This window comes from Vulpes vulpes, chromosome 7 (assembly GCF_048418805.1).
Source record: "Vulpes vulpes isolate BD-2025 chromosome 7, VulVul3, whole genome shotgun sequence".
Taxonomy (NCBI): Eukaryota; Metazoa; Chordata; class Mammalia; order Carnivora; family Canidae; genus Vulpes; species Vulpes vulpes.
The window spans coordinates 100673779-100701670 of record NC_132786.1 but is presented as its reverse complement, the minus strand read 5'-3'; the positions used below and the strand labels follow the sequence as shown (position 1 = coordinate 100701670).

Genomic DNA, 27892 nt, shown 5'->3' with positions numbered 1-27892 from the left:
CTGAAAGCAAACTTCTTTCTGCCAGTTAAGCCACCCAATGTATGGTATTTTGTTACGGCGGCTCGAGCTAAGACACCATGACAGCCCAGGACAATCTAAAGATGATACATTCCTGGGATCCCTGGGTGGCGCAGCGGTTTGGCGCCTGCCTTTGGCCCGGGCAGGGCAGGTCCTGGAGACCCGGGATCGAATCCCACGTCGGGCTCCCGGTGCATGGAGCCTGCTTCTCCCTCTGCCTGTGTCTCTGGATCTGTCTCTGCCTGTGTCTCTGGCTCTGTCTCTCCTTCTATCTCTCAAGAATAAATAAATAAAATCTTTAAAGATGATACATTCCTGAGTTAAGGCTGGAGGGATGGGCAGGTGGGGACAGACTTGACAGCTGTTGTGTGAATGAAAGGATCTGATGACCACTGGTGTCTCCTGGGTTTTTAACTTGAGCAACTGGAAGAAATATGAGTATCTCTGAGGATAGGAGAGGGTCAAGAGGAAGAGCACATTCAGGGGTGGAGCACATGAAGAGCTCAGTCTCTGGCACAGTGAAGAGTGGCTGATGACTGGAAGAGCATGCAGCTGGCACCGCTCCAGAGGCAGGTGCAAACAGCGAACCCTGAGCTCAGAAGGGAGATCTGGGGCACGGTTATGGGTTTGGCAGTGTCAGCCAAAGTGAGAGCTCCCAGCCTGGATGAGCTTGCCTAAACACATTGGCTTACAAGAGAACAGGGCAAACGGCAGAGATTTATGATTATATTAAGTAAAACAAAACACGGGGATCACATATAAAGACCTACCCCCCAAGTAAAACTGGTTCTATGAATTATTTCTGTCAACTATTTCTAAACATACCTGATCTTGCAGCAGAGTGCCTCCGAATGCCCAGATACAAGCAAAGACAAAGTAGACTTCATAAACCTCTTTTGGGCTGTCAGAGGGCACGTTGTCAGGAGTCAACAAACATTCCAGAAGGGCACAAATGGTCTAAAGAAAAAGAAATAGCCATTCATTTTGTGCAACAATTCCTTAATAGCAGCATAAGGTCATAGGACATACGTAACAAATCTATTTGGTCCTTTAGAGATTAATAGAATTTCCCCCAATCTGTTATTTGCTACACTGAGACAAAAATCACTGTCGTGGATTTCCAAGTTGATAATGGAAAACCTTTGCCACTTTTAATGAAATCGATCTTCTAAGTAATCAACTATTTTCTAAAAATGACTACCTTACCCAATTCATCATCACTAAAATGAACACGAAAGCATATAGGCAAAAAGAAAAGATAATGGGGGATTTTTTTTTTATAAACAAGGAGTCACAGTAAACATAGTATTCTATAGCTCACTTTTTCACCTAGAAACAAACTAAAGATACCTTGCCTTATGAGTAAGTGCTGCCCTACACTATCAGTGGGAATGAGTGCTTAAGATTCTACTTAACAGAAAGGTATTTATTCATTTCCCTCTTGTTGGACATTTAGATAAGCCACTTTCCCTTAGTGTTCTGGCAGTGGGTTTTTCCCACCTGTTGTATAAACTTAGAAAGTTGGACTGGCAGCCTTTGCCTGTGACTTTTTTTTTTTTTTTTTGAACACCAAACTAAATTTAACCGTGAAAGAGATGCTATTCAGGAACCTGTCCTTCACTCCCTCCACATGAGACAAAAATGTGTTTTTGGTCATAAATTTAGCCTGAGCTCAGGACAATCAGGTGAATAAAGAGGGGAAGGCGGCTGCTTGCAAAGGCCTGTCCCAATGTAACAATAACCGGTACTGATCATGTTTTTGAGCTACTTCTCCGAAGCACACAAACAGTTGTCACTTAGTAGCATTATTTCAGAGGCTCAGAACCCTCCAGAGGCTCTGGTACCCTTCCTCTGGTTTCTCAAGGCAGCACTAGATTTGATCACTATCATATAAGCAGCAATGCAAGCTGCAACAAAACAAGTCAGGATTGGTGTGTCTTTCTTTCCTAGCCATGAAAGCTGGGGAAAACCCATGGTGACACGGAAAATAGGTCCTGGAAATAATTTTCAAAGGTTTTCAATTTGAAAGTTGAGCACTTATAATATTTTGCAATCTTCTTTCTTGACTTCTATTATGTCATATAGTTCCATATTTGCCAATTTAAAACAATCCTCTAAGAGAAATAAAAATCATCCATTTGTTATCAAGAAAATTAATTTAAGACTCTGAGGCTTTGGGGATCCCTGGGTGGCGCAGCGGTTTAGCGCCTGCCTTTGGCCCAGGGCGCGATCCTGGAGACCCGGGATCGAATCCCACATCGGGCTCCCGGTGCATGGAGTCTGCTTCTTCCTCTGCCTGTGTCTCTGCCTCTCTCTCTCTCTCTCTGTGACTATAATACATAAATAATAAATAAAAAAAATTAAAAAAAAAAAAAGACTCTGAGGCTTTGCTATTTCTAAGTAGAAACTCTGGTGGTCTAGGGGACTGTTAAAACCAAAACTTCAAAAGGGACTGGAAGGTTACCATGTGATGTTATCTACTGATCTGGAGACTCTACCAACTTGTAACTTCTCTGCTTTCTCCCAAACACCAGTACTTGGAAAACACAGTTTTGTGTCAGCAATTAGTAACATGAGACTCTGGTGCCTATTATGAAGGAGTTAGTATATGTAACCAAATTTAAAGCAAATACATTTCATATATTGAAAAACAGAGCCCATTAATTTCTTAAAGTAGTCATTTGAAGGTATTCCCTTTTGTACTCCTGTTTGTCTCAAATTTTGTCCTTACAAGTAATTACAGAAAAGAGACTACTCTATAAAACAACAGCTGAAAAGGAGCTGAGGATAAAATGCCATTTCTGAATACTACAAAAGGAGGAAGCGAAAGGGAAAGTCATATTAATTCCTACTGACCTATTTTCACACTACTCTTGAATGAAAAAATTCACACTACAGAGAATCACACAAATACATAAGTCAACTTGAGAAAGAACACAATCATGCTTTTGCAAGTACTACACCAGAGGAAGTCTAATTAGGCTAACCACATAATTAATTCATTATGAATAAATTCAGACCTGCTTTCAGAAATAAATTATACCTCAGATAATTACTGTTGAAGACTATCGTTTACTTAATTGGTGTGTGAATTATCCAAAAACCTGAACTTTCTCTTCTTATTATGCTTGTGACTATTTCTAATTTAGCTTCAAACAAATCTGGTAACATAGGAACTTAATGGTAACAAAGTACTCCGAAACCAATTTTGTTCCTAGAGAAAGAAAGAAAAAACAAAAAGGATTTCTAATTGTAAACCTCTTGTTGTGAAGTTTTCTACTTATAAAGGCTGGGGACTGTTTTTCTTCATGCTGAGATTAAGATCACAACCTTCATTTCTGTGTGCTGTGAATTATTTTCATTTGCTTCCATGACAACCTATCATATATGCCCTTCCATCTTACCAGCTGTCTCAGAATGAGGATCAGAGCAGATCTGTTCCTAGAGTATTATGACTTCTCTCCTTGAGACTGACCTGACCCTATGAGTATCTGGGGTGGTGAAGGCAGAGGGGAGGGTGGAGGTGAGGTGGGGGTGGGGGCAGAGGTTGGTGAGAAGATAAAGGAAGAAGAGGATGGGAGGGCCATGGGTGGACAAGCTCAGAAGCTTTCTCTTACTGGCCAGTATCTTTAGTCTCTGGGTTAACTGTTGTCCAAAACCATCCTGAGCACCTTCTCTGGGCCAGTTACTTAGGAGACAGAAAAATAAATATGGTTGTTCCTACTTTGTTCTTCTTATTCTACTCCAATATACCGGGAGGAACACAATGATTAAGGAAACACATGCTCGGCCCCAACTATGTGCGAGGAACTCTGCAATATCTGGGGACATGAAAATAAACACAAGACGGCTTCTGTCCTCTAGATGACAATCTCATGAAAAAAACAGACTACAACCCTGGGTGATAACAGAGTGTGACAGATGTGTCATAGAGGTTTGTAAAACTCGCTGGGGAATATGGAGCTGGGGAAAGAGAATTGGAGCAACCAGACGACTTCAGAAATCTTTGCGTCCTCTTCTTTTATTTTTTATTTTTTCAAGTGGGCTCCACCCCCAGCATGGTGCCCAACATGGGGCCGGAACTCACAACCCTGAGGTGAAGACCTGAGCTGATATAAAGAGTGGGATGCTCAACTGACTGAGTCACCCAGGCACCCCTCTTTGCATCTCCTTAATCAAGCAAAAGCTTCTCCCGCTGTGATCAAGCGCCACTACTGCATCAGGACTAGAACATAAAATGGTGTTGCCCAAGACAAACCTGCACCAGGCTGTTCTCTGGAATTGAAGTGATGGTTTTAAAGCTTGTTCTCAGTTTATCCAAGCATGCAGGAATGTATTTATCAAAAAGAATAGTTAAATTGGCCTTTTCTGATTGATGCCGCCTTCTGTCTATCCAACTGGCCACATACCTGAAAAAGAACACAGAAAAGCTTTTATTGAACACTGGGCTTGAAGAGCAGAATTTCACCAACTCAAAAGCTTCCCCCCCCCCCCCCTTTCAACACAGCTTGGTGCCATCCTTCAGGGACATGTTTAGTGAGTTCATTCTATTTCTCAAACTGCAAATATTTTTAAATGACCCCTTAAAAACTTGTTCTAATGGCCATTTTTACCTTAATGAAAAAAAATGTAAAAGAAACTCCTAATAGCACTTAGAAGGCAAACATAATAGAGTCTAAGTAGGCCATTACTGAGCGTTTATAAGGAGGTGCAGCGTGTCATTTCCTAAGGGATTGAAACTAGTTTCATAGGGTAGGCCTTATTTATGAAAACAGCTTGGGATTTTTCTTGATTAATCTTGGCATCAATTACTTGGAAATGACAAGTCCGTTACATATAAAAAGGTGAAAATTCCATAGGGGCTATTTCAAAGTCCCTCCTTTTCCACTGGACTGGAAGTAACTCCACCCTGATAAGCAGATAATGTGTTTCCAATAAGTAGCTCTGAAATGGTATCTCATGCTTGGGTACATGTGTATTAATCTGAAGCTTATAGAATGTTATCCATTTTGATACATTAATACCCCTAACATATTAATAAAATCATACTTATCAATAAAACGAAACATAGCCTAGTAGCTCCCACAGTAGTCTCCAGAGAGAAACTGTGTGATGTTAAATGAAAAGCAATTGCTTGAAAAGTTCTCATCAAACAGGAGGCAGTGATAATAAATACATTTAGCTGCCAGCAGAGCAGCTATACAATTACAGCTGTATCTTGCTATAAGCAAATCAGATTTCACATTTCTACCATCAGAAGAAATTAAGGCAAGATAATTATCCTATAAAAGTCTCCCTTTGGTTTTTACAAAGTGCCACAATAGGGCTCTATTAACCGTTCAATCACATTTACACCATAGTGAGATTTATAAAATATCAACTGTCAAAACTTCTTCAGTTCCAAGAGAAATGGTTTTCAGTTGAAGTCCAGTTGCGTGACAGTAATTTGAGAGAGCATCTCTGGGTGGTAGGGACAGCAGGCAACCTGTCCCATTCCATTGCAACAATGGAAAACAAGGGTTAGTTATTGGAAGTGGAGGCACTAAGGCCTCACCTACCTTTTAGCAACTTGTTCAACTGCACAGCAGCTGCCGGAAGTAGAATCTTAGTGTCCAGATCTTGCTGGGGCCATGGGGGTGGCAAGGGGCTTGCTCAGAGAGAGACTTCTAAAGTCAGACTGCCTGGATCAGTATCCCAGCCCTACCATTTTTAAGCTCACATAGGGTGAGCTGCTGAACCTCTCTGTGCTTCCAGTTTCTCACAAACTTCCTAGATTGTTGAGGATTAGGTGGTTTCTTGTGTAAGTGTTGGGATTACAATCTGACACACAACAAATTCTCAATAAATGCTATCCAGTAGAGAGATGGTTGAAGTCAGAGAACTGGGTTCAGATCCTGGCTCAGCCTATGTCTGCTTCTGCTTGAGGCAGGATAGTTCTATAGGGCAGCCCAAAAGTTGGCGGCCAATGCTCTGATAGGTACAACAAATTCTACCTTCACCCCCTGCTCTTTGGTGTCAGTGGGAGCAGAAGCCTATGGGGGATAACCAGGGGCTGAAGCCTCAAGAAAGCCAAGAAGGGGAAAAGGGATTTGCCCTTGGGGACAGGTGAGAGCTACCTCACTGATCCACCCTGGCAGTAGCCCAGGTCTCAAAGAGAAAACCTACCAGGCCTATGAGCAAATGCTGTCCTTATAGAAATTATCTCTATAGGGAAGGACTTGAATTCAACCGAACCAGGAGACATGGCAAAAGGCGATCTTGCATGCCCCCCTAAAAGGCCTCAAATGACCCCTGTTAGGAGTCAACCATACCATATAGCATAGGGAGTCAAAAAGTCTATATTATCAAATATAAGCAGTTTAAAATTTCTCATATAAATTATGGATAAATTTTCATAGTTTGGAATAAAAACAGACATTAAAACATAGTGAATTCAGAAACAGACACTATAATCTTCAGCAATGGCAAAAATTGAAGATAGAGATCTTCGGTGACAATTCTTTCTACCTTATTCCATAAAAAAGTCCCTTATGGTTTCTAAGAGATGCTATACATTTGAACATGACCCAATGGAAGTTAGGGCTATTAGAGGACATACAACTGAAAATGACATAGTAAAATGGCACATTTTATTTCTTACCTACATAAGAGATCATTGGTGCCCCTGTCTTAGAAAGTAGCCACACTGTGATGCCTTAATGCATCATCTTCATCCCAATATCCAGGTCACTGGACTCTACGGCATTTTTTAATGTGTTCCATATAATCAACTGTGTTGCCCTTCCCTTCTTCAGAGGTGCTATTCACATGAATCTAAGACCTTCTAGTTTGGAACTAACTAGGCAGCCAAAGTTTTCACACTTCTAAACAGTTTTCAATTTATTACTTAATAGTCTGGGACTGCAATAGTGTCCTGTAGGAGAACAAGAACTCATCAGAGCGCTCATTATATAATGTGCCCCCAACAGCAAACTGCAGGTTCTCTATCTTTCACGGTGGCCTGGAAAAATGGCAGAAGTTATGGTGTGCTGACTGGTAACTGGTACTGCATGTCAATGATTTCTGAATCTATATGTTTGCAAATATAAACAGGATGGAAGGATGGGATTGCAGGGGTAAAAGACAAGAAGCTTATCTGATGCAGGTGAAAGGATGAGAGAGACAGAGTCAAAAAGATATTATCAACTAAAGTAATAAAGGAATAAGTATGATCTAAAGATGTGGCTCCTAAAAGTTATCTTCCAGTAATCTCTTAGAATCAGACTAAATTCCAGAGATATCCCCACTGTTTCCTATCATTATCTGTGGGTTGAGGAACACACCATTGGGTAGATCTCATTTTCAATTATGTTTGCTTTAAATAATTTTAAATTAAGTGATTTAAAAAATTTTAAGTGGATTCAATAATTCTGAATAAATTTAAATAATTCATTGCCTGTTTGCTTTTCCTTTTCTATGCATTTAATCCCTTTTTTTTTTTTTTTTTGCATTTCATCCCTTTCTAATGGGAAAAAATCTTGCTGATAATATTTTAGAAATTTTCTTCTAATTCTGGTTCTTTTTCTATTTCTCAAGATCTCAACAGACATACATGAACTGTCCAGCATTCATCTAGTAAGCTTACTTAGGACTGAGAAGTAAAATAGTATTTGATCTCTATAGCCAGTCACATGTTCATGTGATTTTAAGGATGTTTGTTGTCTGGCACAATGTGTTCTGTGTCTGTTAAGTGTGAATAAAAAATTATTTTTTAGAAGAACTCAGTGAATTTAAAAATATCTAAGAAGCTCACTTGATAATGACACTACCTTCAGTCCTTGAATAGAATCACAGAAAGACACCATAAACAAAGCATTTTATCATCTCTTCTATCCACAATAACTTAGGATTTAAAACAATATGAATTAAGAATGTATTTGCCAGTTCTGTTTACTGAAAGAGCTTAAAAGCAAGGACTTATTGGTAGCAATGAGCACACCTAGCATCCCTATCTTGGATTCTAAATACCATTCCTTATACAAAAAGTAGTTTCTTGTGGTTCTTTGGAGAAAGGACTGAATCCAGCGAGTGTCAGGGAAGAATGAAATGAGCCAGAATCATATTGGTTAGCCAGAAAGCCAAGCACTCAAAGATTGAGAATGAAAAGTGAAAAAGATCATGTAAGGGGGCTGCCTGGAAGGGGCTCTTATTGGCAAATTTGGGACAAAGTGAGTATCCAAATAGGATAATGTTCATAATGAACTATGATCCACTGAACTAAAAGAAAAGAAACCATGAATAGAAAATGATACCCATGAAGAAAGAGGGAGAGGGGGAGAGAAAGTGAGAGACACAAACAGAGGGAGGAAGAGGGATGCAGGAGGGAGAGAGAGGATGGGGAGGAAAGAAGAGGAATTATTTATAGGAAAATATCACCTCATATATATAAATAGAATGAATGAATTAGGAAGTTCACCACTTTGTAACCACCAATGGGTCACTCTTCTAGGCATCTGGCTTATTACCCTCAAAACTGTAAATGTCATGAAACAAAAAGGTGGGAGGCTAGTCTACATTAAAGGAGAATATACACACAATTAGAGGCAGTGTACGGTCCTTGTTTTGACAAGGGCTTTAAAACAGACAAATCTACCGAGGAAATTTCTCAGTTAACTGAGAAAATTTGAAAAATTACTGTTTATTAAATAATACTGTATCAAGAACAAATTTCTTAGGTATGTGAATTGTACTATGTTCATGTAGGACAGTATCCTAGTTCTTAGGGGACAGATGCTCAAGTACTCAGTGGTAAAGGGGCTAATGTCTTCAGATAATTTTGTAAAAATAAATAGAAGTAGAAAATGCGCCTCTATGTCCATGAGAGAATATGCACATTCAGAAAGTTAATGTAGTAAGATGGTAACAATTGGTACTGTAGAAAAAAAAGCATATGGTATACTACTAGCATTTCAAATTTTCTATAATTTTGAACACTTTCAAATTAAAAAGTTGGGGGAAATTGAGTCCTAAGATATCAGTTTAGAAAACAGTTAAAAAAAAAAAAAAGAAAACTGGGTTGATAATTTTATCTCAGAAGATAATTAAGGATTGAATGAGTCAATACATCAAACCTATCCCGTAATTAATATTATGACATTAAAGTAAGATAGCAATGTATCCAAAAAATATGGAGTGAAAACATATCCCCCAATCTGAAAAAGCCACTTTTTTGTAGTTCATTTAAAGATTCTGGTAGTAGGAGGTAAAAATATAAAAATATCCTTTAGAGAAGATATCTATTGTTTTGGATAATGACTGTGGTCACACACATGAAAATTAAAACTTACCCATTAATCTTGGATAAAACAAAAGCCGCCATAAAAACAAAGTGTAATGGTGAAGACAGAGTTGTTTAACTTTCTTAAGGAATGCAAATTGGGTGTCTTTTCTAATCAAGTAAGACTCTTTGACTTATTAGATAAAAGTCCTCCTTGAAATAAGGATTTAGACAGCTTTTATTAGCACAAATCTCCATGTGATGTTACTGAGACTGAATTATAGACCTTGGGAATTATGAGGTTCATGATTGAAATCAGACAACACCCAGGGCGGGTGAGGGGTCCCCTGAAGGAAATGTGGTGTGTGGAATGCCTCTGCTCTCTGTATGGGAGGGAGACAAGGCATACTGGAAATTCTCTATTAGGCAGCCCCCAAACCCATAGAAGCATCCTTAGAAGACAGTCTGAATCCTAGCCAAGCAAAGGACTTACTAGCTCAAGAAGACCTTTCCATTTTAGGCTTTTGAAAATCACCCTTTCCCCAGACAAATGCAATAAAACACTGTTAAACACAGAAGCCTGGGCATGGGCATACTTGGCTGTAGACTCAAGGAATAAGACTTAATGAACAAATCAGTACCCAAAGTAGCCTGGAGAAGTGCATCAGTTAAGCATCTGGGCAGGGAACAGAGGTCATCCTCAAATCAGGGTCACAGGGAAGGATCACAAGCAGGACTTGGCTTGCCAAAGGTGGGCATGGAGCTGGGAAACTGGGAAGGAGAGAGCCATGCCACAATTATTAATGGAGCCTGCTTAGTGTACCTGTGCTTGCAGGAACAAGGGAATGAGGGACTACCAAAATGTGGAAGGGATGGATCTCACACTGAAATTTAGAGGAAGATGACCTGCAGGTGAGGGACACAGTCATCCTGATGTGACATACTTATTCTGAATCAAAGCATTACCACTGTTCATGCATGGCTGTTCATGTATGAACATACATGTTTATATGACATTAATATATTTATATAAGTGACTTCTTTATATCTCAGTGCTCCATATGACCTATTATTATTACTTATTCACTTATTGGACAAATACTGAGTTCTTAAGATGTACAAGGTACGAACGACTAAAACTGACAAATGCATACAGGTGCTAATTTTATTATCTTTAAGTCAGCCTACTCAATTAGCTTTCAATTTATTTGCTAATACCTTCTTCAAATGATCGCATTAAATTTTAGTTTTTAAAACTAAGATTGAGAAAAAGAAACATTCACAACAATAAAAACAAAAACCAAACAAGATTTAAAACATGGGCAAAAGATTGAAGTAAACATTTCTCCAGAGAAAATATGCCAACGGCCAATAAGCACAAGAAAAGATGCTCAGTATGACTAATCATTAGGGAAATGTAAATCAAAACCAGAGTGACATACCATTTCACACCCAATAGGATGGCTGTCATAAGAAATAGAGAAAATTACAAGTGTTGGTGAGAATGTGCAGAAATTGGAGCCCTTGTACACTGTTGGAAGGAATGCAAAATGGTGCAGCCACTATGGAAAACAGCACGGTGGTTCCAATAAAAATTAAAAATAGAATTACCATATGATCTAGCGATTCCACTTGTGAGTATACATCCAAAATAACTGGAAACAAGGACTCAAAGATATATCTTATGCCCATGTTCACAAAAGCATGATTGGCAACAACCAAAAGTAGAAGCAGCCCAAGAACCTATCAACAGATGAATGGATGAGTAAAATGTATACATACAATGGAACATCATTCAGGCTTAAAAAGGCAAGAAATTCTGGAACATGCTGTAACATGGATAAACTTTGAAGACATTATGCTAAGTGAAATAAGCTTATCACAAAAAGATAATTACCGTATGATTCCCTTTATAAGCAGTACCTAGCAGAATCAGATTCACAGAGGTAGAAAGGGAAAAGGCACCGAGGGCTGGGTGTATTGGGTAGTTACTGTTTAATGGGTATGGGGCTTCTGTTTGGGAGGATGAAGAAAGTTATGAAGATGGCTGGTGGTGATGGTTGTATAACAATGTGAACGTACTTAATACCACTGAACTGTACACTTAAACATGGTTAAAATGTTTTCTGTTATGTATATTTTATCACAATCAAAAAAAGAAGAAAAGCAGTACTCACGGATTCCAGCCCAAATCTTGTGGGTTCACATACAGAATACCGGCTCTGGAAACAGTAGCTGGGGTTGCAGTCCTTAAGTGATGAACCTCAAAGAGCAGCCTCATGGAGGGAGTAAGTGCTATGCGCTCATTGCTGGCCAAGGTCAGCACCTGGAGAGAGCAGCACAGCATAACAGACTAGCTGTCAAGTTCCGGGGCAAAGGCTATGCAGCTAACTCACCATCACAACACAAAGTACTCCCTCTCCCGCGGCCCCCTGTACAAGTGCCAAAAGCAATGAGCTCACTGTCCCAATGGAAGGGTGGTCTGAATAAAGATCTCAGTTAATCCCAGAGGGCAGCTCCTTGACCCTTGAGGAACAAACTCACCAACATGGACTCATTCATGCCAACCTTTCAATATCTGTAGTAATTACTACTAACAGAAGACATTGGCTCTAAATGCTCATTACATTTAAAGGCCTGAACACCATAAAAAATAAACTTTGTTTAGAATCTGAAATTCCACAATTATCAATTGTCTTGTAGAAACTCATGCAAGTATAAAGATCTCAGACCTACAATTTATGATGAACAATGTCTTAATGCAGAAAAGCAGTAATTACCGCTTATTTAAGAGGGTTAGTAATTCTGTTCTGTAGCAAGGATGATTACCTATTTCTTTCACCTGACCCTAGCCACAGACCTTGTGCTGCTTTAAGTGGTGTCTCATGGACTTGGAACATTGCTTTTTGTTTTTGCTGGGAATGCTGGATTAGCCATAGCAAATGCTTAGAAATGCATTTTGTAGCCATAGGAACTATTTAATTTTAATGGCAAAATTTCATCATTTTTTTCTTTTTATTATCCAAGTATTACAAACTTGATCAAAGTTTTAATAATTTATGCCTGGCTCTTAGAAAATGGTAAGGCGTGTACCAGCTTCTCAGATATATCTCTCTTTAAAGATGGTTACACTTATACAGATAAGAAGAATGTATTTCCCTTCAATTCTTTAACAGTGAAATTCCGAGCATTATGAGGATAGTGGCACTTATCAAAATAGCAATTACATAAAGAACATTAGGTTCATGATTAAAAACTAGTATTCAAGTCAACAAGTGAATAGATCTTACTACACTCCAGGTGTGATATTTAAGATTCAGCACTAAGGTATTATTCACCTTGTTATCATCCATGACAGTATTTAGGGACTCAATCCACATGGGATCAATATCTCCATCCAGGATGATCCATTTTGGCCCATCATGCTTAAGATTCGCTTGTTCTCGCAGAATGGATGAGAAGAGACCTACACATTAAGAGTAAATGATCCTAATATAGAATGGATTTGAGTGCTGTTTATGTCTAAAATAAACTGCAATTATGTCTATGGGAAGCCCTTTTATTAAATAAATAAATTTGCTGTACATTTGCTGCCTTTTTCTGATGGGGATGTGGGACACCTTTTGAGCTATATCTGGACTGCAGACCAATGGTAAGTTTTACTTCCATGAGGATGCACCTTAACTTCTCTGAGGCTTTCCCACACATCAAACAAAGATGATAGTAGGGCCACTGGGTGGCTCAGTTGGTTACATGGTTGCCTTCAGCTCATGATCCCAGGGTTCTGGGATCAAGCCCTGCACCAGGCTTCCTATTCAGCAGGGAGTCTGCTTTTCCCTCTTCCTTTGCCCCCCTTCCAGTTCATTCTCGCTCAAATAAATAAATAAAATCTTTAAAAGAAAATGATAGTAGCTTCCTTGAAGAACAGTTGGAGGGATTTATAGAAGAAAACATACATGCAATGCAAAACTTATACCCAAAGAAGACATTATCCTCTCCCCTATATGTATGCTCAGTATCTATTTTAGGCCAAGCATTAGTTTATTCCATTGTTCTCCATTTTTCTCTAACAATATTCATGGGAGAGAATTCTGAAGTTAACTCAGAAGTGTTTTTTTACACTTCTTCGAGAAATTTGGTCATTGGTTTATGACTTCATAAGATTAGAAGATAAAAACCTTTTATTTATTTATTGGTCTTACATTCTTTTATTATATGTATATGCAAATCTGTTTTATGTACAATAATTGGTTCTATCAAATCATCATACTGAGGTCTTCTACTGATAATCTTCCCCAAGATAGATTCAGGTGAGATTAGGTATTTGCACACTTCATGGACTAACGACACTTGAGACTTTGTGACTGATTTCAGTTTTGAGGTCATGCACAAAATTCAAACTAGACTCAATACAATATTAAGGTGATAAAAGAGGGCTGAAAGCTAGCATGGGACTTGGAAGGAGTAAACTATGTATTTTGCTTGCACTGGAGCCACCACGTGACCAGCAACCACTGTGCATGTCTCAGAGCTCTTTTTACTGAAGTGTGAGGCACTTCTGAACATCTACAGTGACTATGTGGCAGGAGGACAGATAGCAGATGGGACACGCTGTACGCTTTGCTGGAGGCTCATTTCTTCTCCACCTCTCCTTTCTTGGGTTCTTGTTTCAGCTTGTCATCAGCCAGGGCAGCTTCGATTACATCTTTGGCCAGCAAGGAGCAGCACAGTTTCAGGGGAGAAGCAGAGCTCCTTGTTGATGTCGGTGTTCTCCATGGTCAAGGCTTCCTCCACCATCTCCCCTTTTACCCACTCAGGTGCTAACAAGCTGGAGTCAACTGCAGACCCACAGCCAAATGTTTTAAACCTGGAGGCCACAAATTTCCCCTTTTCATCCACTTGAATCTGCAATTTCATTATATCACCATATGCTAGGGCCCCTACCAATCTGGTTCTAGCATTTTTGACGTCTTGTCAAGGGACCCCACATTCCTAGGATTTTCATAATGATCAACAACCTTCTTGTGAGAGCTGGGCCAGAGCCAACAGTTCCTGGGCAGGCAGACGTGGGCTCCAGAGCAGCAGGGCCAATACCACTCACTGGCTCACCCGACTCAGCCAGTGAGCTCCAGCCACCGCCATCCCCCGGGATTGCGTTTGTGCAGACCCATGCCTATTTATTTTTTTAAAATTTATTTTAGAGTGGAACAGAGGGGCAAAAGGAGAGGGAGCATCCTTAAGCAGACTCCCTGCTGAGCATGGAACTGGACCTGGGGCTCGATCCCACAACCCTGACGTCATGACCTGAGCTGAAATTAACAGTTGGATGTTCAACCAACTGAGCCACCCAAGCACCCCAATAAAAATATTTTAAATCCATAAGCCTTTTTGCTGTCACTACTTATCCAAGTATTGCGTGTGTTACATGATGTATTTAATAACTACTGCTTTTTCAAAACTCAGGTATATAATATTGTAAGAAAAACTGTTTTGATACATGTATGTGGAAGGTTTTGTTTCCTCTGTGAAATATTTTGTGTAAACAATAAATGACAGTATGTAGAATCTACTACCGTGACTCATTTTTTAAAAAGTGTGGGGGGCACGTGGGTGGCTCAGTTGGTTAAGTGTCTGTCTTCAGCTCAGGTCATGATCCCAGAGTCCTGGGATTGAGCCCCACATTGCACTCCCTGCTCAGTGCGAAGTCTGCTTCTCCCTCTCTCTCTGCACCTCCCCTCTGTCCTGCTCTCTTTCTCTCTCCCTCTATCTCAAATAAATAAATAAAATCTTTAAAAAAAAAAAAAGCCAGCATCCTTTTCTAATGATCACTGATCTGAACGGTTTCCACAGGTTTTCAGCATAAACCAGTATTATTCCCTTTCTGCCACAGTCCTTTAAAAAAAATGATAGAAAGGCTAAGAGTAAATTTTGATTGTCCCCAAATTAAGGAAATGGTGTATACACATGGTAAGAAAACAGAGAATGGCAAGGCGTGCTCCTATAGGATCCTTAGCAAAGTCGTTGAATTGACCAGACACCTAAGGCATGCGGATTACCAGTAGCGCTGCAAATGGTGGGAACACCAAGTGCAGAGGCCCCATGGAGGGAAGATCCTTGGCATGTTTAAGGAGGAGCAAAGACGCCAGAGTGTATGGATTATGATAAGTGAGGAGCAAAGCACAGGAAATGAGATCAGAGATGGGGATGGGGGATCTAATCACAATGAACCTTCTAAGCCTGGGATAAAGATTGGATTCTAAGGGAAATGGAACCCACTGGAAACTGCAAGCAGAAAACTCCTATTTTGAAGAGGGCCCTCTTGTCTGTTGTATGAAAAATGAACTGCAGGGAGACTAGAGCGGGGACTACTCCACAAATACAGACAAGAGGTGACTGTACAGGCTAACGGGGAACAGAAGAAAAGACAAAAGTTACTGGGAGACAATAGATTATTTAAAGGTAAAGCTTGTAGGATTTGCTGTGCGGTTGAACGTATGGCATGAAAGGGGGAAAAGGACTCAAAGATGATGCCAATATTAGTGTATTTACTGAAATGGAAAGTAGTAACAAATTTTAACAAAAGGATCTGCTTGTCTGCAAAAACTTTCAGGACAAGAAACATGTCCCATTAACTTTTATCCCTGGTGTCTAGAACAGAGTCTGCCTGAAACTCCATCTGTGCCTTGTAGCAGATACTTTACAAATTCACCTGAGGCATTCAAGTTCATTTCCTTCTTGGTTTACAGGGTGTCCTGACATAATTGACATGGGATAAAATACACAGCTCTGAGCGCAAACTTGCTGAATGCAAATCGACCACTTATTCAAATCTAATTTTAATTTATTGGTTATAAATGCTGTTGTGAGCTACTATATTTCCAATAATGCCAACACATAAACAATAAATCTACAGCTATGACTGAAATTGGCCTGAACCGAGAAATGGTTTTCTGGATAAAGAAATTTTAGCACTTGTAAAGGGGAAATACTACTTGCCATCTTTCCATTCTCGAGTAGCGTGATGTATGAAACCAAAGAGTTCATCTGTTGTCACAGCTTTGGGGTTTAAGTCATTCCAAGTAGGTTTTAGTTTCATGTTAACGTATGTTCGGTTCAGCGTTCTCAAAATCTTAAGGGAAGAAGGAAAGAAGCTAAGAAAATTAATACTCCTGTAAGGCAAATGTAAAGTAAATGATTTCTAAAGGATTTTCTTTATTCATTTTATGTTTCTAGAAATTCTTCGGGTGTTAAGTATGGGAAAAAAAATTGACGTGGAAACATTTTCATTACCATTGTCAAAAATTTAATCCTACAATCACTTAGGATCTCTTCACGTGATTCTTTGAATCCTGTAGACTAGAGGAAGTCACTCTATCATTTGAGATTTTTAAACATGTATGCAAATAAGTAAACAAATGTTCCTGTTTAGGTTATTAAAATCCACTCCGCCTGTATGTAGGTGCATCAGAATCGCTTAGTGGATGTTAAGACTCGGATGGCCGGACCTAATCCTGGAATTTCTAATTCAGTAGGTCTAGGGTGGGACTGAGGATTTGCATTTTCTAGTAACATCCCAGGTGATGCCTGTGATGCTAGTCTGGACGTGCTTTGACACCTAGTGACCTAGAGCAATAGTTCTCAGCAGGAGATGCCCTGGACCTGAGGAAGAGGCGATGCTACTGAACAGAAGCCATGGATGCTGCTCAATATCCTACAATGGATGCACAGGTCAACCACCACAGAAAAGAGTTATTTGACCCAGCACGTTAACAGTGAATGAAGCTGAGAAACTCTGATCTAGGTAAATTGAGAAAAAGAATCCTTGAAGCTAAGAATTTACTGGATAGATGCTTTATCTGTGTCTGTTTAATTAACTGACACTTTACCCCAAATATCTGCCCCAACTATCCTTTTTTGCTTTCTCTGAAAAGCCATGATTTTTATTTTAGATATTTATCATCCTGACCTACTCATAGGCGTTTGAAAGACTGATAAACAACTGCCAAAGACTTTGGAAGAGTAAGTTGCTAAGTAACATGGCCCTGAGCTCCAGCGTTCTAGTTCTATCAGCTTAAGTAAAGGTTGAATAGAACAGAATCAGTGAAGACTAGATGAAAGAAATTGAATGCCTTAGGAATATTAAGCTTGTATTTTTAGAAACCATTAATCTACTGGAAATTACAGAATTTAATTTTATCCTTCCCTGAACCATGGCCCACATCTGAAACTTACTCTAACAAAATAATTACAGGTCTATCAGTTATCTACTTCAATATTTCAGTTATTACATTTTTCACTAGAACATCCCAATACCGGGCCTCCCTTTGCAATTGTTCTACTTCGGGTTGTGATCTAAATACTGGCAAGTTCCATAGGCACCCGTGTTCTAAAGTCTCATATGCCTACTGATTATTTTTAGTCTTTGGCTACTCAACATGTTTATACCTAAGCACCCTGAATTAAAATGCATATAATTCTGCATATATGGTCTGCCAACCAAGAAAATAAGTATGTTGCCAGGATTGTCCACAAGATCAAACAAAATCAAGCAGTGGAGTAAAAATGGGGGAAGAATAATACCCAGAATATATCATCGCTGTGCACAATAAATCACACATAATGCACCCAGCACAGCACATAACAGGTACCCCCCAAAATGTGGGTTTTGCTATCTCCCTTGCTTTTCAAGTTTTCTTTTGCTCCTTATAGAGGGCTGCTTGTCTGAGAACATACCAAAGGAAAATATTTGTTTTTTCTTAGTGATATGGGAAAGAGAATCTAAACTAGCTTGGAAGAGATCAAAAAAAAAAAAAAAGTAGTTTTGATAAATATGGAAAGCCCAATCTTCTTCCAGATTGCTTTACCTATTTGAACACAAGGTTCTATTTGTTAAATTCTCCTTGCCACGGATATGAAAAAAAAAGAAGAAAGAAAGAAAGAAAGAAAGAAAGAAAGAAAGAAAGAAAGAAAGAAAGAAAACAATGTCAACTGATCAAAAAGCAGTATTAGGGTCCCAGATTCTAACTCAAAATTATGGGGAACTTCAATGAAGCGAACTCTTAAACAGAAAGGAAAATATGCCCAACCAGCGTTTGTTCCTTCTGTGGCTGAAAACTAACAGGCAATTTACCATACCTTACTCTTGCCCGTGCCTGCGTTGCCAACCACAAACACAGAGTGCCGCACAGCCAACAGTTCCTCAAGCTGGACAACCTGCCAACCGAACAGTCACCGGTTCCTTTCATGAGTTGGTGATTTAACAACAAAGTAAAAAACAAAAAACAAAAACAAAAACAAAAACAGGAATCCCCCTTCCCCCCTCCACAAGAAATCCCTACCCCTCCACAAGAAATCCCTACCCACTTCTGGTTAATTCTTTACTTAAAACTCAAGCCAGGGCAGCCCGGGTGCCTCAGCGGTTTAGTGCCGCTTGCAGCCCAGGGCATGATCCTAGAGACCAGGGATGGAGTCCCACGTCGGGCTCCCTGCATGGGGCCTGCTTCTCGAAGCTCTGCTTGTGTCTTGGCCTCTGTTGTGTGTGTGTGTGTCTCTCATGAATAAATAAATAAAATCTTAAAAAAAAAAAAAACTCAAGCCAGCTCCCACTGACAAAATTACGTTCCAGGAAAGTTATGAGAGATGACAAGTGTCAACTCCAGTTTCTCCTGGATCTCCCCAACTACAACATGGGAGCAAGAATGAAGAAAAACCATTACTCAGTGAGTCACTGATAACAGGCAGAAGGGAGGTCCATTAGTGCTTTCACATGGCAGGAAGTCCTGACCAAACCAAGGCCTCCTCACAAAGTGCTGAACGCAAAGAGTACACAGCTAATTACCGACCCTCGAGTAATGACTTCCATCCTTTAAGATACCTAAGATAGACACCGAGTGTATTTTAATGTCCAAGTATTCACTACACCCAAGTAGAGCAAGCATATGCACAAGCCCTTGAGGAGTCGGATGTCATACGTGCCAACATTTCTTTCCCTACTCAAAGCACGTGCTAATGATTCACTTCCTGTTTTCTCTAAGGTGGAGAGAGCAAAATTAATTTCTGAGCCATGTCACTAAGAACAACGAAGAGATTTTTGCCAACTACTGAAAAGTATGCTTACGCTTACAACCATGTTCCATAGAAGTTCCTTCCATAGTTCCATAGAAGGAACTATGTTCCTTCTCCTGGAATCAAACTATAAAATATCTCTCTTTTCTATCATAAAGCCTGTCAATTTAGAATACTTTAAAGAACACATTAAGTATAAAGGTCCGTGGCATATGTAAGTTAACATTTTGGCTAATGACCACTTAGATAGAGTCATTCCCATTGTAAATCTCAAGAGCTGCCATGAAAAGCACAAGCTGCTTTTACCTTAAGGGTGAAGCTCTCCTCAGGCTGCAGCCGGAGCTCCAAGGTGGACTGCCTAACCACCTGTTCAAAGTGTGGCGCCCTCCTCCGGGGCACATCCAGGGCTGGGAACAGGTCACCAACCAGTCCCAAAAACACAGGAATGTCATCCGTCACTATTTTAGGCAGGTTGAAGTCCCTTAATGCTCTCATGAGTACCTGGAAAGAAAACACTTTATTGAAAAAGCCAAGACAGGGTGTAACAAACATCTCCACAACTGAAGATGTTATTTTTAATCCTTACATCTAAAGCATGGAATTTTGATACTGGTCCTCTATTAGGATGGCCTTCGGGGATCCCTGGGTGGCTCAGCGGTTGAGCACCTGCCTTTGGCCCAGGGTGTGATCCCGTGGTCCCGGGGTTGAGTCCCACATCAGGCTCCCTGCATGGAGCCTGCTGCTCCCTCTGTCTGTGTCTCTGCCTCTCTCTCTCTCTCTCTCTCTCTGTGTGTGTGTGTGTGTGTGTGTGTCTCATAAATAAATAAATAAAATCTTTAAAAAAAAAAAAAAAGGATGGCCTTCTACCTAGAGGGAGGGTCAACGCTTACAAGTTCACCTATCCGAACACGAGAAAGCTCTGCTGTTATCACAAACCTCAGACTCCAGGCAGCAAGGAGGCTCTGATCCTCCAATGATCTATTCTGATCTTGACAAAGGGTCTGAGGCTCTTCCCTCCTTAGTCCTCAAACTCCAGGATATAAATTAACCAGGCCCATCAGATCATTTTGTTCAAAGAGAATCTCTGAGAATCTCAGACTGACAAACTGAACTGTTTTTAGTTTGGCTATTTGTTCTGTATTGGCTGAAAACTAAAGAGGGCTTTTGATTTTAAAAGCAGTAACCTGAACATCAGGATGACTTTTACAGAAAGAGATAAGCAATTAAAACAGCAGTAACAAGACAGCAGAACAAAGAAATGCAAGAAAATCCCAACCCAATTATGAATTATGACTGAGAGGAGGAGAAAGAAGTATCATAGAAATAGAGAATTAGGGAAGTATCCTTTAACATGAAGAGAAGCTCTAAAGAAATCGATCTTTTTCAGCCTCTCAAGCCGTATGGAATACATACAGCCCTGCATATCCATGTTCTCGCTACTTAATAAAGGAAAAATACTTCAAAAAGATTAGAGCAAAAGGCTGTTATTGTTTCTCCCCAGCAGAGGTAAAACAGTCCCCTAGCAGCTGTGAATGACCACCTAAGGATTTCCCTGGTGTCAGGCGATCATTCTTCCTATTCATTGTTCACACTCATCTTCCATCCCACAGAAGGAACACACTTTGCTCCATTAGACTCTGTTTTCACTGAGTTTTCAGGATTCATATCCCAACTCAATCAGATTTTCTAAATGGTCCTCAGAGGAAATCAACCAGCAGTTGCTGAATTATTTGAGTATAACCTCCAAAATATTTTTTGTAGCTGATATTTCAAAAGCACCTAGAAGGGTACTTGACGGGATGAGCACTGGGTGATAATGCCATATGTTGGCAAACTGAACTCCAATAAAAAATAAAAATAAGGGCAGCCCGGGTGGCTCAGCAGTTTGGCGCCGCCTTCGGCCCAGGGCGTGATCCTGGAGACCCGGGATCGAGTCCCGCGTCGGGCTCCCTGCGTGGAGCCTGCTTCTCTTTCTGCCTGTGTCACTGCCTCTCTCTGTCTCTCCTCTCTGTGTATTCTCATGAATAAATAAATAAAATTTTTTTAAAAAAAGATATTTAAATAAAAAATTAAAAATTTAAATAAAATTTAAAAATTTAAAAATTTAGGAAAACAAAAACAAAAGCACCTAGAAAAATCCCATTTTCATTCCTCTAGTCCTATCCTTATGCTCCAGAATACTTGCCTTTTGTAACGTTAAGAAATGCCAGTCCTCAAAACAGTCTACATGAAAGAGAGAGTCTGTTGAAAGTTGCGCTCGTTGCGCGCCGCGAGGCCCACCTTCCCAGGACGCGCCTTCATTGCCGTGAAGCCGCCCAGCTACTCAGCTGAGCACCACAACCGTGTCAGTTAGCACTGCCCTACCTGATCTTCGGGCCTGTTTTGATCCCCGCGTTTCAGGGAGCCAGCTACAACCAAGACAGATTTGATAGCGCGAAGTCCCCAGTCATAGTGATCCTATAAAAACCAAAACATAGGTTATATTTTCTCAAAACTTCTATGAGGGAGTAAGATTGTCACTTCAGAGGTAAGAGTCAAAAGCTCTAAGGAAAGAGTTCAGACAAATACATGCTTTAGGGATGGGAAGTAGGATCTTCTTCTCTGGGAAACTATAAAAACCATGTCCGTTCGGCATCCTCCTGCCTCATGCTCCTGGCTCTGTGCCTCTGTCAGCAGATCTCTTCCCACCACACTGAGCTGCCATGTGTGCCCCTGGCTCCACCTGTCTTCCCCGCTCTTCTCCCCCATCAAGCTAACTCAGAGGTTGAACTACCAGAACGTTTTCACCTCCAAACACGCATGCTTCTCCAGTTAAATGGACAACCCTGTGAGTCTACCCCTCCCAGCCCAGATCTCTATCTGCCCTAAATACCCTAAAATCAAAATCACTTGGATGCTCCTGTCCTGATGGTGGCATTTAATACAGTCCAAGCTGTGTTATTACAATTCAGTGACAAAATAGTACCTCTGCTTTGAGACTTTTTGCATAATCCTGATGGAAGATTCCTTTCATAGGCTCTGGGATCCTGGAGGACAGAGCCCAGACCCACTCCTTTCTATCTTCTAGGTCCCAGCATGGTGCACTGCTCAGGGCAGGTGCTCAGTAAAGGGACAATGAATTAACGGACTGATCACATATAACTGGCCCACTGTCTTTTGCCTTTCATCTACAACCCACAGAGTGATGGCTCTTCTCTAAAATATCTCCCAACTGTGCCTCTGGGAAAATCTCCACCCTCTCCAAGTATCATCATCTATATAAAAAGGCACATAAAAGAATCTAACCACTTTACAGGGCTATTGTAGGAATAAAATTGAGTTAATGCTTTGTGGGCAGTGAAACAATATATCCGTGTATAAATATGTCCTTCTTCAATCCATTAGTGAATAAAGTCAATTTGGTAGGTCTTGACCATCATTCCTGCTGGTAATAAAACAGAAGAGAATAGAATGAACAATTCCAGAATGTGTTGCAAATAAGAGGGCTAAGAAGTGTTTGGTGAAAATGTTTGTTTCAGCTGTGCATATGACACACATGGTTGCGTCCTAAGTATCAACAGAAGTAGTATTTTTTACTGTGAGTCATGGGGAAAAGAAATCAGTTGAGAGCCACTGATTAAGAAATTGACTAGAGCTTGTAGAGAGGAAGAAAGGGGGAAAAACTGGAGTGTGGAGGCCAGAGAGATTAGGAAGGAGGTTAGGTCAGTGCAGTAAAAACATGAAAGGAAAGGAGTTAGAACAATTCTGGACACAGGTTGAAGAGAAGTTGGTGACCCTCCAAACATGTAACTGTGCTAAGTGCTAAAATAATCTTCACAATTTTCATTACATCACTCCCTTAGTCAAAAATGTGCACTGGTGAGGCACCTGGATTTTAGCTCAGGTCATGATCTCAGAGTTGTGAGATCAAGCTCCGAGTCAGGCTCTACGCTCAGCAGGGTGTCCGCTTGAGAGTCTCTCTCCCTTTCCCCCTGTAGCCCACCCCCAGCCACCCACGTGTGTGTTCTCTCATGAATGAATGAATGAATGAATGAATGAAAGAAATCCTTTAAAAAGTCCACTGGTTCTTTTTAAATTCATCCCTACAGCTTAGAATAGCAACTGTTCCTAACTCAGGCCTTCTGTCCTGGCCTTATGGCCTTCCCTCATCTTAGCTAGGACACCTGTCTAGTTGGACAACACTTCCCTTGCCTAGAAGTTGTACCTTACTCCCCAAACCTCCCTCTTATAACTATGATAATCTTCTCATCCTGCATTTTCTTCTAATTTTTATTTCTTGTAAATGCAATCTCCTAAGTTTTCTGAACTTCAAAATCTGAGTGGTCCTATTTCATGTGTTCTTGTATACCCTCATCACCACCAACAACAAACTATTACTTGGATATAGTAATATAGTCTCCCTAAATGTCTAAATGTCAGCCCTGGAAATGGATGTGGCTACAACTCTGTGTTGCCTGGGTTCAATGACATTTTTTTTCTTCCGACTTCTGCCTATGATAAAATAAAAATGAACTCCTTGTCAAAATAAAAAGGATATTACAAACAAGGAGAAAAATATAAAAATCCTCACAGTCTGATTACCCAGAGACAAAAATGAAAAACCACAATGTATTTTCCAGTCACTTTATATATATATAATATATATTATACATAAATAATATATTTAATATATATATTAAAAAATACAGAGTATCTAAAATGTAAAACATATGCAAATTATAGATCACATCTAGTCTGGTATGCTGTTTTTTGTATATAACACTGTCATAAATGTTTTTCCATATTATTAAATTTGTTATGAATTCCCTCTAGATTGTAAATTTATAGTTATTAAAATGACAACATGAATTTCTCTCTCAGGTCCCAAATTCCACCTCAACAGCAGGTAATTTAAAATGAGTACATCTGTCAGTACAGGTAACTATGTGGTTCTGTGGTATTTTAATACTTCCATGCTGGAAATCTGCAAAATAATGTCACCAGGACCTAATGAAAGGTCATCAAGAGACTGAAGTCAAAGGTGACCACAAAGCTGAATTCAAAAATAACAGTACTAGTACCTATGTCATTTTTGTAGCACATCAGCAACTTCAGTGAAACATCCAGAAGCTAGTGACTAGACAGGAATAAAAGGCACAGCACAGAGAATACAGTCAGTGGTAGTAATACTCTTGTATGGTGACAGACCGTAGCTACACTTGTGATAAGCATAGCATAATGTATAGAGAGATCAAATCACTGTGGTGTACACCCAAAACAAATAACATCACTGCCAACTATACTTTTAAAAAAAGTTTAAAAAGTAAGCTAGTGAGGAGAGTTAAAAGTCTGACCCACTTCAGAGACTAGGGAACTATAGAGAAAAGTAAAAACAAAAACAAAAAAGCCAATCCCACCTTCAAGGAAAACATTATCACCAAAATGAGAGAAATTTTAATTTAACATGTATTTTTTTTAAAGATGTATTTATTTGAGAGAGGGCATGCAAGAGAGCAAGAGAGAGAGAGAGAGCAGGAAGAGGGCAGAAGGGTGTAGGGGAGAGGCAGACTCCCCACTCAGCAGGGAGCCCAAACTCAGGGCTGGATCCCAGGACCCCAGGATCATGACCTGAGCCAAAGGCAGATGCTTGACGACTGAGCCACCCAGAAGCCCTTAATTTAACATTTCTTGAGAAGTCTTCAGAAAATCAGGTCTTAAGAACACTCCTGTCATCTCTCTCTAGAAAATAATGTTCTTACCAAGAAAGGAAGACATCATAAAATTCCATGTGTAATTATAGCATTGTTGAAAGTTAAAGAAAATCACATAGCCCATTGATAAAATCACATACCATTGTACAACCCATTGGTACTGTACGAAGTACCAATAAAACAGTCAACTTAAGGGGTGCTTGGGTGGCTCAGTGGGTTAAGTATCTGCCTCAGGTCATGATCCCGAGGTCCTTAGATCAAACCCCACATCGGTCTCCCTGCTCAGCAGAGAGTCTGCTTCTCCCCCTCCCTGCAAGCACCTTTCCCTTCCCACTGCTCATGCTCTCTCTAATAAATAAATAAAAATTTTTTTAAAAATCAACTTAAGGGATGCCGGGATGGCTCAGTGGTTGAGCATCTGCCTTTCTCAGGTCACGATCCTGGGGTCTTGGGATCAAGTCCTGCATCAGGTTCCCTGCAGGGAGCCTGTTTCTCCCTCTGCCTATGTCTCAGCCTCTCTCTCTGTATCTCTCAGGAATAAATAAATAAAATCTCCAAAAAAAGTCAACTTAAAATATCTCAAAGTTTAATTTTAGAAAAAAATAAGAACTATAAAATATTTTCAAAATGTTATGGAAAATCAAAAATTACTCCAAAATGTCTGATGCAATGTGTGTGATAAATTACCCAGCATCTATATATCCAAAGCAGCTTTAATGGGATGTAAAAACCAAGCAAAGGAAAAAAAAAGAAAAGCCCCTCACCTGCTTGGAGAGGAGCCCCCTGCAGAGCGTGTACAATGTAACGAACTTGCGGGCTAATGAGCGGGCCTCGGCAAACCCTTCAGCCACTAACATGATTTCACAGATTAGCTCAATGTCAGGGGCCACCATGGCACAGGGCCTAAAATGTAAATAAGAAATTCAACTTCACAATGTTATAAGGTGGTAAGTGCCAATTGCTGAAATCAAGTGATTAATTTGTACCAACATTCTAACCATTCCCAAGCACCTCTGTCCATCACAGCCAACAAGCTCCTTCACTTCAACTACAAAATGTCCCCTCTGTTACCAGATATGTAGACAAAGATGGAACATGGGAAATTGGTAGAAGATTGGGTGTAGGAGTTTAAGGGAAATGTGTGGTGTATCCAGGAAACTTCTAGAAGTTGTCACTTTGCAAAGATGAGTGCTATCTGGTGCTGGAGGCCACTTTTTCCCATGGCCAGTGCTTGGCTGGTAAATGTTTAATGACCGGCTCTCCAAAAAATAGCATTGCTGGTTTCCTGAAATAAATACCTCCACCATGGCTAACTTCAACCTCTCAATACATCACTAAATGTGGGCCTAGCAAGAGATGCGCAGCAGCACACCGCCAAGCAGACAAAATAGATATGAAGGACCCAAGAGCATCAATATTAACAAAATAGTAAAATTTAATTAGGAAGCGATGCATTTTGAGTATTTTTCGCCTTTGTTTTAAATACAGTCACGTGTTCATATAATTTAGTTTCTATCAGTGGCTGTGCTTAAACAACAAACTCAAAAATTTCATGAAAATTTAACCCTCAGCTCTTTCAAAGTGGTACAGGCCATTTCCAGCATACCACTGCCTCAGGCCAGCTTTTTTAGGCTTTTAAGATCAAAATTTACTGAAACATAACGTTTAAATCCCCTTTTTGGAGGGGGACTTCCAGAAAGGCCTCCCCAAAGACCACTGCCATTTAATGCAAAATCTCAAAAAAAAATTCCATGCAACTGAAGTTTAAAGAAGGAACCAAGAAAGTAAGTAAGCCTGTGTTTTGAGACTTCTTAAAGCACACAGTCCAATAATATTTATCCACCTGCTCTTGTAAATATAATTATAGTCTACTTCATGCATATCTAATTTTCACACTGAACATTCCTAAGTTTCTTTGGAGCTGTGCCACGAGAACTTCTACTTAAACTGAGCCCACACTTTCCCCAAATTTTGTACTCTAGCATATGATAGAAGCAATAAAGATGAACAGAAGTAGGGGAGAGAACAAGTGGTAACTGACTTGCTTGGTACGTGTGTTAATATTAAGGACTTGTATTTACTAGCACTTTCTTCATGCCATAGGGGGTGCTAGAAGCTTTTCATGCACTTTCTCCCTTAACTCTCACAACTCTAGGAAGTGGCTATTCTTCTCACTTGTATTTTGGAGAGGTGCAGACCAAGGTTCTGAGAAGGGCAAGCACATGCCCAGGCCCCATAGCAGAGAGATGGTGGAGTCATGGTGCTCTTAAGGCTCAGGCATTCTGCCTCCACTCATGAATCCTACCTGCATCATCCAAATTGTCCTTCAAACTTTGCTGATGCAAGTACTAGCACCCCAACATCAATAATGCTGTCCATAGTTAAACCAAATTTATGAAAACATCACTAAACAATTCCAAGTTTTAAGACCCGAGTGAAAACAGGTAGGAGACGAACTGGGATACAAATGTAAAAATACTGCACAGATGTAAAAGTTTCAAATAAAAGCATTCTATAATCATTACATTTCTAGGATCGTTATTCTCTAAGATTATTTTTCAAGAAAAACAGATATTACAGAACTGTTGTGCTAGACAAAGCTGTTTTATGAGGAAAGGAAAACATTCAGTAAGCATGCTAGAGTAGTTGACTATTTGGGAAAAGAATTCTGTTTAAATACTCTTGTTACCTACCAAAACAAGTTCTCAATAAATAAAGTACTAAAATTAAAAAGTATAAAAATTAGGAGAAAATACAAATGAAACATGGTTATGTAAGCTTATGTAAGTAAATCTTTTTTTTTTTATGTAAGTAAATCTTAAGCTTAAAAGAAATGAAAGAAATCTCTAAAAGCTACAGAGGT

The 27892-nt window shown here is 39.9% G+C and overlaps 1 protein-coding gene and 1 pseudogene across 1 annotated transcript in view; both read right to left on the bottom strand.

Moving 5' to 3' along the window:
• DNAH11 (dynein axonemal heavy chain 11) overlaps positions 1-27892 on the bottom strand; it is a 314532-nt gene that overhangs the window by 160751 nt on the left and 125889 nt on the right. The window contains exons 36-44 of the mRNA XM_072764523.1: positions 25794-25932; positions 21704-21796; positions 19646-19840; positions 18410-18487; positions 16271-16403; positions 12613-12740; positions 11452-11600; positions 4277-4427; positions 844-975 (exon numbers count right to left, since the gene is read on the bottom strand). Coding sequence (XP_072620624.1) covers positions 844-975; positions 4277-4427; positions 11452-11600; positions 12613-12740; positions 16271-16403; positions 18410-18487; positions 19646-19840; positions 21704-21796; positions 25794-25932 — 1198 coding nt within the window. The remainder of the gene's footprint in view (positions 1-843; positions 976-4276; positions 4428-11451; positions 11601-12612; positions 12741-16270; positions 16404-18409; positions 18488-19645; positions 19841-21703; positions 21797-25793; positions 25933-27892) is intronic.
• On the bottom strand, positions 13906-15896 carry LOC112915789 (iron-sulfur cluster assembly enzyme ISCU pseudogene; annotated as a pseudogene).